The 12,250-nt window shown below is 59.9% G+C and overlaps 1 protein-coding gene across 2 annotated transcripts; it reads left to right on the top strand.

Annotated features, from left to right (window-relative positions):
* Window positions 1-80: 80 nt before the first annotated feature.
* On the top strand, window positions 81-4,925 carry CBX4 (chromobox 4). 2 transcript variants are annotated; one of them, XM_035312596.1, is made up of 5 exons: window positions 81-345; window positions 460-503; window positions 1,322-1,387; window positions 2,081-2,147; window positions 2,699-4,925. In XM_035312596.1, exons 1-5 carry the CDS (start codon window positions 277-279, stop codon window positions 4,028-4,030), a joined length of 1,578 nt encoding a protein of 525 aa, XP_035168487.1. In that variant the 5' UTR covers window positions 81-276; the 3' UTR covers window positions 4,031-4,925. The 2 variants fall into 2 exon arrangements, with proteins under 2 accessions (XP_035168487.1, XP_035168488.1); XM_035312597.1 differs by lacking the exon at window positions 460-503 and having other exon boundaries at window positions 82-345.
* Window positions 4,926-12,250: the final 7,325 nt, after the last annotated feature.

The raw sequence follows: 12,250 nt of genomic DNA, 5'->3' as shown, positions 1-12,250 counted from the left end.
CGCCCCGCGGCCGCCCGGCCCCCGCCCGCCCCCTCCCCGCCTCGCTCCCCGGCAGGGCTGCGCCAATCCCCCGGCCCCGCCGTTGACGGGCAGCCGGGCCCGGGAGGCGCCGCCTCCCTGACGTCTCGCTCCGGGATTTGCACGGGTTGCGGTGCCGCGGCGGCCGCCGCTCAGTGTCTGTCGAGCCGGCGGCGGGAGCTGCCGGAGCCGGAGCGCGGCTCGGCTGCAGCGGGCAGCGCGGACGCCCGGCCCGGCCCGGCCCCTCCCGGGCGCAGCATGGAGCTGCCGGCGGTGGGGGAGCACGTCTTCGCCGTGGAGAGCATCGAGAAGAAGCGGATCCGAATGGTGGGGGGGGGGGGGGGGAGGGAAGGGGGGGAGGGGGCGGCGGGGGGCGGCCGGGGTGCAGCGGGGGGCAGCGGGGCCAGCTGACGCCGTGTCTTTGCCTCCCGCGCTCCGCAGGGCAGAGTGGAGTACCTGGTGAAATGGAGGGGCTGGTCGCCCAAGTGAGTACCGAGCGGCGGCGGGGCAGGGGCGGCAGGCAGGGGGGCTGCCGGCCCGGCCCGCCCGTGGGGCTCCCCCGGCCCCGCCGCGCTCCGCTCCCCGGCGAGGCCCCGGCGAGGGCGGCGGGAGGCGGCGGCGGGGCCCGGCGGCGGCGGCGGGCGCGGAGCGAGGCAGGCAGGCGGCGGCTGATGTGCACCAGAAAATGGCTCCTTCCCCCTTTCCCTCCTCGGGAGCCAGGCTCCATATTGCAGAAGCGAGCGGGGGGGGCAAGGGGGGGGGGCGGGGGGGAAGGGGGAATAATCGCCAAAACGAAAGGCGCAGCCCCGCAGCCCCGGGGCGGGCGGGCGGGCGGTGGCGGAGCTGCCCCGGGAGCCGCCGCCGAGGCGGAGGCACCGGCCGCCGGAGCGAGGGCGGCCGCTGCGGGCTGCGGAGTATTTGGGGTTTGCATGACAGTGCCCGGGGGGGGCGGCGGGGGAGGGGGCGCGCTGCTCGCCCGGACTCCACCGCCGGGTCCCTCCTCCGCGCCGGGGCCGCTTTAATGGGTCCAGGAAAGGGGATTTGGAAAATTTCATCATGACATGCTTAGAATTCCTCCGGAATAATAACTGCGCTAAATAAACAGTTCCGTCCCCGTGCCCCCCCCCACACCCCCTTCCCCCGCCCATCCCCCTCCCCGGGGACCCGGGCCCTGGGCGCGAGCCCCGAAACGGGCCCGGGGCGCCGCCGGGGACCGGCCCCGGCCGCTGCGCCCCTGCCCGGGACCCCGACCCCTGCCCGGCGGGCCCCGCGGCTGACGGCTGCCCTTCTCCCCTCCCGCAAGATACAACACGTGGGAGCCCGAGGAGAACATCCTGGACCCCCGGCTGCTGATCGCCTTCCAGAACAGGTGAGCCGCGGGGGGGGGCTCGGCGCCGGCCGGGGAGGGGGCTGCGGACACCCGCGCCCGGTGCCCGCCCGTGCAATTGCAGATGCGTCACGGAGCCGACCGGGGGCCGCGGCAGGGGCGGGCAGCGGCGGGCGCGGGACGGGCTCGGGGGCGCGGCCCCGGCGGGGCGGGCAGCGCGGGGCCGCCGGGAGCCGCCTCCGGTTCAAGGTCCCCCGCGCCGCGCTCCCCCCACGCCGCGCCTTGCGCTCCTGCCTGCCCGGGGATTTGATGCCTGCGAGTGAAGGAGGCGGCGCTGCTGCTGCTGCTGCTGCTGCGCTTGAACTGGTCTTTTTTTTTTCTTCTTTTTTTTTTTTTTTTTTTTTTTTTTTTCTTTCCGTGCATTTATTTCCTGTAGTATTTTGGCGCAAACTGTAAACTTCAGCCCCTCGCTGCAGCGGGGGGAGGCGGCAGCAGGGAAGTCGCCTCGCGAGGCGCGTCCTGCCCCAGCAGCCCGGCTGTGGCCTCGTCCCGCCGCATCCTGCAGGACCCCATCCAGTGCCCCTGCACCTGCAGATCCCAGTCCCCCCTCCTCCCTTCACACCCACTCGCTGCGCCCATATGGGGTCCTTGGCACCGCAGGGGCTGCAGGCGTGGGGTGCAGGTGGGCACGTCCTGGGGTGCTGCGGGCCTCACTGTGACTCTGTGTTCCTGCAGGGAGCGGCAGGAGCAGCTGATGGGATACCGCAAGCGGGGGCCCAAGCCAAAGCCGCTCGTCATGCAGGTAAGTGTGTCGGGGAGCCCAACCCCACGCTCCCGGGCAGCCTGTTTGCAGTGCCACGTGTCCCCTGGGGGCCGCTTTCAGCGGGTTTCATCATGCAGAGGAGCTGTTGTGTGCAGCCCGGCGCTTGGCAGTGCCGTGGGGACGTGTGTCCCCAGCACTGAGCTCATCAGGAGCTCCCAGCCCCAGGGGTGGACGATGCAGCCCTCCCCCCCCCCGGGGGCTGCAGGGCAGACCCATGGCACCGGCGGCTGGGCGGCATTAGCAGGCTGCTCGCAAGCTGTGCAGCAGCAGCCCTGTTTGGTCCCCGTTCCCAGACAGCTGATTGAAGGGTGCTTTTCTTCTTTTCATTGCTTCATTAATCTGGAGCAATGCACGGCCTGTAAGTGGGAGCGGGCTGGGGCTCTGCGGCGCACCGAGCGTGCCGCGCTGGAGCCCGGCGAGCGGAGCCGTGGGAGGGGTGGGCGCTGCACGGCAGCCCCCAGTGCCTGCCGGAGCACCGGGGCCTTGCTCCCGGGCCCTGGCTGACCTCAGCCCTTGGCTTTGTGTTGCAGCTTCCCTCCTTCGCTCGCCGCTCAAACATCCTGACGGGGCTGCAGGACCCTGCTGTGGACACCAGGCCAAAGCTGGACCTCGGCTCCTCCGGCAAGAGCCAGCAGCACCAGTATGAACTCAACAGCAAGAAGCACCACCAGTACCAGCCCAATGGCAAGGAGAGCAGCATGAAGCACCAGTCCCACAGCAAAGGCAAGTATTACTACCAGCTGAACAGCAAGAAGCACCACCACTACCAGCCGGACCCCAAGATGTATGAGCCCCATTACCAGCCCAGCAGCAAGGAGCCGCAGAGCCAGGCCTGCTTGGACAGTAACAAGAGCCCCTTGGTCGCCCATCCGGACAAGTGGGCGCACGGCCCGGCCAAAAACCTGCTGGGCCCAGTCAAGAACCTCTCTGCCGAGAGCAAGAACGGGGCTGAGAAGAACCTGTCCAGTGGTACCGGGCCCCCCCCTCGGGACAGGGTGACGAGCAACGGCCTCGGGGGCAAGATGAAGATCGTCAAGAACAAAAACAAGAACGGGCGCATCGTGATCGTCATGAGCAAGTACATGGAGAACGGCATGCAGGCGGTGAAGATCAAGTCCGGGGAGCCGCCCCGGAAGCGGGCTACGGAGGAGAGGACTCCTAAGAAGGGTGGGGAAGAGAAGCTGGAGGCTTGGAGGAAGCCGGGGGAGGAAAGGGTGGTGGGCAGCAATGCCCTGAGCGCCGCAGAGGCCGAGGGCAGGCAGCCCCCCGCAGAGCTGGAGGAGGGCCCCAGGAAGCCTCCCCCGGCCAAGGAGCTTCCCCTTCCTCCGACGGAGCAGCCCCTGCAGCTCACCACCAAGCCGGACCTCGTGCCCTGGTCCCTGAGCCCTGGGCGGGAGCACAGCCCGTCCTCCATGGGACTGAACCTCTCCAGCCCGGGTGCCCGCAAGCGCTGCCTGTCGGAGCCGCACGGGGACCGGGAGCCAGGCAAGAAGCGCCTGACGTCCCGGAGCATCAGTGCCCCCACCTGCCTCAGCCCTCCTGGCCCCGAGCGGCTGGAGGCACCCGCCGCTGCCCAGCCAGAGGTCATCCTGCTGGATTCGGACCTGGACGAGCCCATAGACTTGCGCTGTGTGAAGCCGCGGGCGGAGGGCGAGCCGGCCCTGGCACAGGTGAAGCCGGAGGTGCCGCCGGTGCCGGCCGAGAAGCCGGCTGCGGAGCCACCGCAGCCCCAGGAGGCTGCAGAGGAGGAGGAGGAGGCCGAATCCCTGCAGGAATTCAAGCCCTTCTTTGGGAATATAATTATCACAGACGTGACCGCAAACTGCTTGACCGTGACCTTCAAGGAGTACGTGACGGTGTGAGGTGGCCGGTGGCTGCTCCCCATGGGAGCCGCCTGCCCGCCCCGGGGCCACCGGCCCCACCGCCTCCCTCCAAGGTACTGGTGCCCCCTTCCCGAAGCCCACGCAGGGCGGCAGAGCCTGCCCTGGCTGCGGGGACACCGGGGCGCGGCGCGGTGGCCGTCCCTGCCACGCGGGGTGTCCTCTGCTGCTGCTCCCGCCCCGGGTCGTGGGGCTGCCGCTGGGACCTGCAAGCGCCGGGACTGGCGAGGATGGGGCCTGCCAGTTACTCAGAGTTATAGTATTATATTTTAACAGTGCTAACTTGTCGAGTGATTCTTGCTCCCGTTTGTACGTGGTGTTATTGAAATGTATTGTTTGAGCTGAAAGCTGGTCGCCCTCCGACCGTGCTAATATATTTATTTGTAGGTATTTATATAATGAAATATAAAGCCTAGATTTATGGAGTCCCTAGATCACCTTATAAACTATATCAAACGAATATTTTCTGTTTTCCTTTTTAACCATTCAGCATTTGCTAGTCTCGTCCCCTTGCCCTCCTTACGACCCGCAGGACCATCCCTGGTATATATTTTTTGATACTGTACACATGTGGTGTTTCTATGTGCAAAAAAAAAATCGTTATCTAAAGCTAAACAAGCTATTATAGAAATTGCTGCTATTAGAAATGTCTAAACTATAAGCTTCCAATTATTAATTGCTTGAATGTAAATATTAAATGGAGATGTTGAAAGTGCATTTGATGTTCTGCAGCTAGTGTAGATCGGATTGCAAAGCCCAGCTGCTCGTAGGTGGAGCGCGAGCTGCCAGCAGCGCTTCCTGGTCCGAGGGCTGTGTCATGGGGGGAGAAATGTATCATGCAATCATTGCAAAGGACTATAAACCTTTACAAAAGCTACAAGGATTTGGAGTGCATTTGTTACTGCATACAAACAGCACGGCAGCTTGCTGGGGGGGGCAGGCCGTGCCTGGGGGGGCCTGGAGCAGGCACTCGCAGGTTAACGTCAGGTCCAAGGCACGGCGCTGGCTTCGTGTCTCGCAGGACAGGAGCAGCGCATCAAATAGCTCCGACTTTTCCCCAAAAGCACGGAGACGAGTGCTTGCAGCCTGTGGTATGTAAAGGGCACCCTGTTTTCCCCTGGTGCCCCCCAGGAGGACCACGAGGCCGCAGGAGCACGTGGCTCCGTGCCCGGCTTGGTGCTGGGCTTCCCTCCCTGCCAGCGGGGCGGGGGGCGGCCGGCGCTGTGCCAAGGCAAAAGGGGCTGTGCGGAGCTCGCAGCAGCAAATGGGCAAGGCTGCTGGAAATGTGGGCCAGGAAGGCGGCTGCAGGGGATGGGCAGGCGCTAGCTGTTAGCCTGGCGGTGCCACTCCAGCAGAATTACCCCCAGCTTTGGGCAGGGTCGTGATTAGATGAGGAACTGAACTCCGGAAAGCAGGATGGTCCAGATTTCCTAAGGCATCTCTGAACTAGATTAACAGTTGCTGGAGTCCACTGAAAATACAGCATAGGGCTAACACTTTACAAAATGGCAACGTCTGCACGAGGTACGGTGCACGGTCTGCGGCCTCGTTCTGCTCCTGCCCCACCAGGGCTCCTTACAGCGCCCGCAGGCAGGGTTGGGCATTCGCAAGGACGCTGCCCTCCAAACCTTGTGCTCGCAGACGTGGTGCGGTGGCCCTGCTCCTCTTCGGCTGTTGCTTGAAGTTGATTTGGAGGAACAGCGGCTGTTCAGCTTGTGGATGCCACTTTCACTAGCTTGGGCAGCCATTGAGGTCTGCGTGGAAGTGGAATGATTGTGAATGTAGGCAGGGCTGAGATGTTGTGGCGGTGAGGTCTGCTCTTCTGCATGCCCTTATGGTGGTGGAAATGGTTTCTGGGAGCTTACACCATAAAAACGGTTTCATTGTGGCTATTTTGTTAAACTTCTAAGTGTGGACAAGGTCAAAACTGGCATCTGTGTTCATCTTGTTCCAGTTAATGCTACAAAGTCAATGGAAACTCATGCAATAATGTTTCGAGATTTTTCACCCGCCTCCATGGAGAGGACTGGGGACCCCAGAATCTCATCATGTGCACGCAGACAGCAAGTGGAAATAGGTGAAGTGTGATTAAAATCAGCGTTTTGCCTGTTAGCTGTGCCGAATCTTAAGAGGGCCTTGATCAGCACCACACATTGCCAGGAGGGTGCGAGGGCCGGGCAGAGGCAGCGGCGCTGGGGCTGGAGCAGGAGTCGGGGCAGGAGCCCTCAGGGCGAGCCCCGCGCGGGGACGGCATGGTCGGAGGCATCTCCTCGCCATCCCAGCCTAGCTGGCAGAGCAGGCAATCAGAAGTGATGCATTTCCCTTGATTAATTAAGCTAATGGTTATCTGAAAACAAAAATGGCATGGAAGAGGAGACGCATGCTCAGAATGCAAAATGTGATTTATGAAAGAGGAAGTGCTGCTCGACAGACAGCGGCAGGAGCCAGTCCAGCAGCAGGGGCTGGGCAGGCGGGCTCTCTTCTGGGGCAGCTTCTGTGCAAAAGGACAACTTTGCTTTGCCCAGACAAAGGTAGATGAAGCCAAAGAGGTTTCTCACAACTGCTAGGATGTGTCTTCTAAACGTGGGCTTGCAGGCGCCTGCCCAAAGCCTGAGCATCGCTGCTCCTCTCCCGAGCAGCTCCCTTCTGTAGTGTGCAGGTGTGTGAGACGCAGCAGCTAACAACTGTTTGCAGGTTTACAGTTAGCTTTACTCATTAACATTCAAATGGATTGTACTGTGTTATTGCCATTTTTTAAGGAAATAATGTTCCTCTGAGTGTGAGCTCTCTGCAGCTTCCTTTCCCTACACCCACCACTGCTCCATTAGCTGTAGAAGCACCTAAAATATTGTCTCTGTTGGCAGTAGCTGTGGTTTGTTTGAGGCACCATTTCCCGGAAACCACATAGCCAGATATTTCTTAGTTTAATAGTTTGATCGTGTTTATCACAACTCCAGCAGCTTCCTGTGCATTGAAAGGTGTGATAAGTAGTTGCTGGTTTAAAAGATACGCTCTCCACTTGGTTTGTGCCAATTGGCTGAGAAAGATGAGTGTTGAGGGTATAAATTACTTATTCATACTGCTCTCTTGCCATATTAAGTGCATCAAACCTAAACGTCTGTTACTGAGAAAATTAATGGGAGGTCCGCTATGACTTCCAATGGTTATCAAAGCGATCCAGGACGAGATGGAGCATCACCACTCTCCATTAGGAAGACTGGTGTGCGCTACATTTAATGTATTTCCCAGGAACGCGTTAACCTCTGTTTGGTTTGGATTTATTCCAGAGAAACATTTGCTGATTTAAAAGGAGAATTTGTATTCGCATTTGAGCTCTTCTAAAAGGGTCTGGTGCATCCATCCATACGTGGCCACTGCAGCTCTGAGGCTGTAAATTCGCGCTGTAGGGCTGGTTTCACGTTCTTCCCTCCCCGGCGGCGGTGAGACCTGTGCTGGCTCCAGCACCGCTGTTTGTGTCCGGCCGCCTGCCTTCCCTCCCTGGCTCCATCACCACGTCCAAGAGGGTGCACCCAGGGGCTGAGGATGCTGTGGAGGAGCAGGATGTTAAATAAACAGGCGACGTGGATCAAGCCTCTTTTACTCGAAGAAATGGCCTCGCGGGGACTGGGAGAACTTCCAGATCTGAACCGGGAATGAGAGAGGGATTCCCCCCCCCCCAGGGAAGGGAGCAGGGCTGTGAGGGTGGTGGGGAGGTGGAGTGTTTCCCAGGCAGGCAGTGCACTCTGTGCTTTTGCTCCTGGGGTGAGCTCCTCCAGGCATTTTTGTTTGTTTGTTTGTTTGTTTTCCTGTATTTTTCCCATCCCCTGTCATTTTGCCATGCGAGGTGGTGAGCTGACTGTGTGACTTCACTGCTGAGTGCGGTGACCCTGGTATCTCTCCCCTGCCGGAGGAGCTGGCAGCAAGGTAAAGTATTCATGGTCACGCTGGGGAAAAAAACAAGCCCGCTGTCGAGGCTGCGTGTTTTCCAGGCCAGTCCCCTCCAGCACAGCGTGGCCTTGCACGTGTTGGCTGCCATCAGCTGTTTTAAGTAAAGCTGTATCTAATCGGACCGAATGCTCTGACCCAGGGTGAAGCCTTCCAAACCCTCCAGGTTTGGTCTGGCAGCGAGGCTTGCAGCAGGCGGATTTTGCCCCGTGTTACTGCATTTTCTGTGGGGTGGGTGCCCCCCGGCCCAGCTGTGAATGATGGTGGCCAAAATACAGCCCCTGCACGAGGGGGACAGGAGCTGGGCAGTGTGGGGTCCCCAGTCCTGCCCCGTCCACCAGCCCCCTCGCCTCTCCCAGCCTGCAGGGCCACCCCTGGCTGAGCAGTTGCAAATGCCTTGCAGTAGGAAATCCTCAGTCTCCTCCGCAGATAAGATCATTTGGATTCAGCCCAGATTCATACAAGATCCATGTCAGGAAGGGGCGACCACAAGGACACTGCTCTGTTTACATTTTCACTAGAAGAGGAAAAAGGCTCCGCAGCGACGGGCACTGCCCAAACTGGCCCCAAACGTGCCCAGGACCTCAGTGAGCGGCTCTGGGGGTTCCTCTGCCAGGGAAACGCTCCTGTCTGCGCCGTGACGTGGGCAGAATCCAGTGAAACACAAAACAAAGCAGGCACGCTCGCTAATGAGGTGTCTGCCACCAGCACTATCTGAGCTCAACATGGCTCTGCAGCAGAGCCCTGGCTTCAGCAGCGCAGGGGCAGAGAAGGGGACGGGGGGGCAGCGAGGTGTGCGTCTGGGCAGAGGGGATGGGGTTCGGTGCTGGGCTCTCCACCCAGTGCTGCCAGGGGGTCCCTGCCTGCTGGGTGGGGGGCACGACGAGGAGGGCTGAGGAAGGATGGTCCTGGCTGAGCTTCTGCTTCTAGGAGCCGTGCCAGGGGCTGTGCCGGCGTGGGAAGCCTTGAAGTGGCGTTAGCGCGTGGTGGACCTCTGGGTGCAAACAGGCGAGAAGTGGCTGTCTCAGTAACAGGGGACAGGTGCTGGCGGGGGTGATGGTAGGCGGGGGTCTCCTCCCCCGTGGGACCCGTCAGTGCCTCCCTTCGGCAGGCCAAGACCCCCGGTCACCCGGGGAGCCGTTTGCCGGCACCCACTGAAGTCATTTCTCAGCGTGAGCCGTCAGCTCAGCTGACACCTTGATGTAGTTTAAAGTAAACTGCAAACATGAAGATTTATTTTTATCCAAGGAGCAGGCATATAAACCATGCTGTGCGACACAGCGCAGCCTGGTAGGAAGCACCCTGAATTTCAGGAGTTGTGACTTTGGCGTGCGTGGCCATGTGTTGTCCCTTGCTGGCCCTGCTGATAGCGGGCACATGTTTAAGGGGTGAGCAGAGAGGAAACTTAATCACCAACTGCCAGACCCCCGGGTTCTCTGTCGAACACCAGCAGCCCCTGTGCAAGGGGCAGCCCCAGCACCGTTTGGAGCGGCGGTTCCTGACCTGGGCAAGCTGCTGGGATGCGGCACGGCCAGCGTTGGAGGCTCTGCCCCAGAGAGGCACTGGGAAGGGAGGCACGGCTGCACCCCTGCCCTCCGTGGGCTGTAAAACACTGCCATGGCCCCAGAGGGGATGCAGCCTCTGTGGCATGGGCATGCTTCAGGCAGAGTGCCTGGTGTGAGGTAAGAAAGGGAATAACCTAAACCTTTCAGAAGTGTTGCTGTTGTACTGCAGCATCAGGGGCAGAAAAATACCACTGATACAGAAAGTAAATTAAACAGAGTTATTATTATAAAATGCGTGAACAGGCAGTGTGAACGGAGGGGCTGAAGCTTTAACAAATGTGTATTTAGTATTGGGCATGAAGACTGTGCTGAGCAGGAGTTACTGCACCAGTGTGAAGCCACATCTCCTTGTCTCCTGGAGCTACTGGATGCTCACCTTCATCTGCAGCGGGGACAAGACCGAGACTTGTATAACCAGGAAACGAGGCGTTCAGTAACAGCCACGAGAAGAGCCACAGCTAGCTCCTCCAGGAGCACCCCGTCCCACCTGGAGCTGCTCCTGCAGAAGGGCCCTGGGCCAGCCTCAGCTGCTCCCTTCCCCTCTTGCTGCACAGCACAGGGAGCGCATTTCTCTCATGAAACACAAGAATAGGAAAACCAAGATGACTCAGACTTCAAAAGTTACCTCTTGGCTGAAACCAAAGATGGAAAATTGCAGACCACAAGCTGGTCTGAGAGAGTTGTGTGCACCAGAGGCTGGCGTGGAAAATAGGACTCAGCGTTTCCCTTCTGTCAGGTGCTGGCGGTGGCTGGTAAGCGCGGCATGCACCAGCCCCGGGGCAGGCAGGCGAGACGCCTCCACGGTGCCATGCTGCACCAGGCCAGCCTCCACAGGACCCTCGTGGGGATCTCCAGCCCCGAGGCAGGAATGGCTCCAAGCAGCGTGAAAGACCGCAAAGCTCTCCTCGGGACCCAGGTGCGCATGGCCCATGCTGCAGAAAGGACCGGCCTCTGCGGGAAGGAAAGATGAGAGTGCGGCGTGTGGGCTCTGCCGTGCTGCCAGGGCCACCCCCAGAAAGGCTGGGGATGGGGAACACAGCACTGAGCCAGGGAACGTGTTGGGGAGGGGGCTCCCCTGGGCTGTGTGCATCCTACTGGGACACAGGGAGCCCCCGCGCTGCCCCCGCTGTGGTGCTGGGCAGGGCAGGTGGTGCTGGTGGCCCACGAGGAGATCCCGGAGATGCCCTTTGTGGTCTGGGCGTTGGGATTTCAGAGGCTGGGGGCTGGGGGGTTTCTCTGTCTCTCAGCAATGAATTTCTGTTACCTGCCCTGATATTTCTCTGTCTCCTGCTTCCTGAGGGGAGCATGCCTGTTTGCATGGCTGCTGCAGTGGAGGGGAATGCACTTTGCACATCATCGCCCATGGAGCTGTTCAGAGCTCCTGGTATTGGTGCCTTGAGGAAAGAAACCATTTATATTTTGGTTAAAAAAATGGGAGAATCAGGTTATTTTAATTGCCCAAGCTGAACTTTGGAGAGGGATGCTTTTTTAGGCATCATGGAGCCAACAAAGCACCTGAAATAAATGTTAATTTTCACATATGTTAGCAATTCCACGTGGCTTGAATAAAATACAGGATGAAGCAGTGTCCCTGAATGTACCCATCCATTTGCAGTGCGGTGCAAGCCAGGCTGTCATTTTAACATCAGGAATGTATTTTATAGCCACTGCCCTCTGTGTCCGTTGGGTCCAGCCGTGACACTGTCCTTCCTCTGCTTGTTTCCTTTTGGCACATGAAGTCACCAGCGACAGATAAAATAGGGAGATTCATTGTGGGTTGTGCAAAGAAGACGATGTGGTGGCCAGACACCAGAGGTGCCTTGAATCTTCCTGACTGCCGGTTGGAATGATGCCTTATCTTGAGTTTAAGGGCTCAACCTGACCCTGAGCCATTTTTAACCCGAGGTGGGAAGAGCCTGCCCCTGGGCGTCCTTCTCTGCTTTGAAAAATTCTTCACTCACTCCACAGTGTCCGCTCCCCTGTTGTTTTTCATTGCTGTACCTCTGAAACCCGAGGCAGACCCACTTTTTGAGCGTTTGATGCTCTATTTCTTGAAGATGCTTTAACTCTCAGGACTCAGAAATAACTCTTAGCAAATGCAGTGCAGAGAGACCCAACAAGAAGCCATCTAACCTAACATATCACATTTCCATAGTTTGTGCTGCAAGCAGCAATTTGTGGTTCAGCAGCAACGGCTGAGTAGAGACAAGCATTATCACAGGAATTTCTTCCATCTCTCGCCTGAGCGTGTGACAAATAAGTCTTGGCTGTGGCATTGTCTTTTCTGGTTTCAGACTAACAGGCTTAACTCTTTTCTGCTTCCCTGGAAAGGCAATTTTATCGTTACCTCCTTCCCCCCTTCACCGCGAATTGGCTGCGGGAGGCAGCACCCGGTGCACCTGGCCAGCACAGCACCGAGTGGAAGGGGCAAGAGAAGGAACCTCGAGGGCGCGGGCTCCGAGGGCTCGGCCGAGGGGGCTTTCGGGGAACGGGGGGGTCTGGGGCTGCGTCCCGTGAAGGGCAGACCCCCAAGGGGGCTCCGGGGGGGGAGGGGGGGGGGGGGGCACAACGGCCGCTTGCTGGGGGTCCCTCGGCTGGCCCGGGACAGGAGGCGCCCGCCGGCATTGGCCCCCCTGGGGGGGGGGCGGACACCAGCCTGGGCAGGGGCCGCTCCTGCAGCCGCCGTGACAGT

The sequence above is a fragment of the Oxyura jamaicensis genome, assembly GCF_011077185.1.
Source record: "Oxyura jamaicensis isolate SHBP4307 breed ruddy duck chromosome 18 unlocalized genomic scaffold, BPBGC_Ojam_1.0 oxy18_random_OJ166, whole genome shotgun sequence".
NCBI classification, from domain to species: Eukaryota; Metazoa; Chordata; class Aves; order Anseriformes; family Anatidae; genus Oxyura; species Oxyura jamaicensis.
Note: the sequence above shows the minus strand (reverse complement) of the source record. Positions and strands in the feature narration are given on the sequence as shown.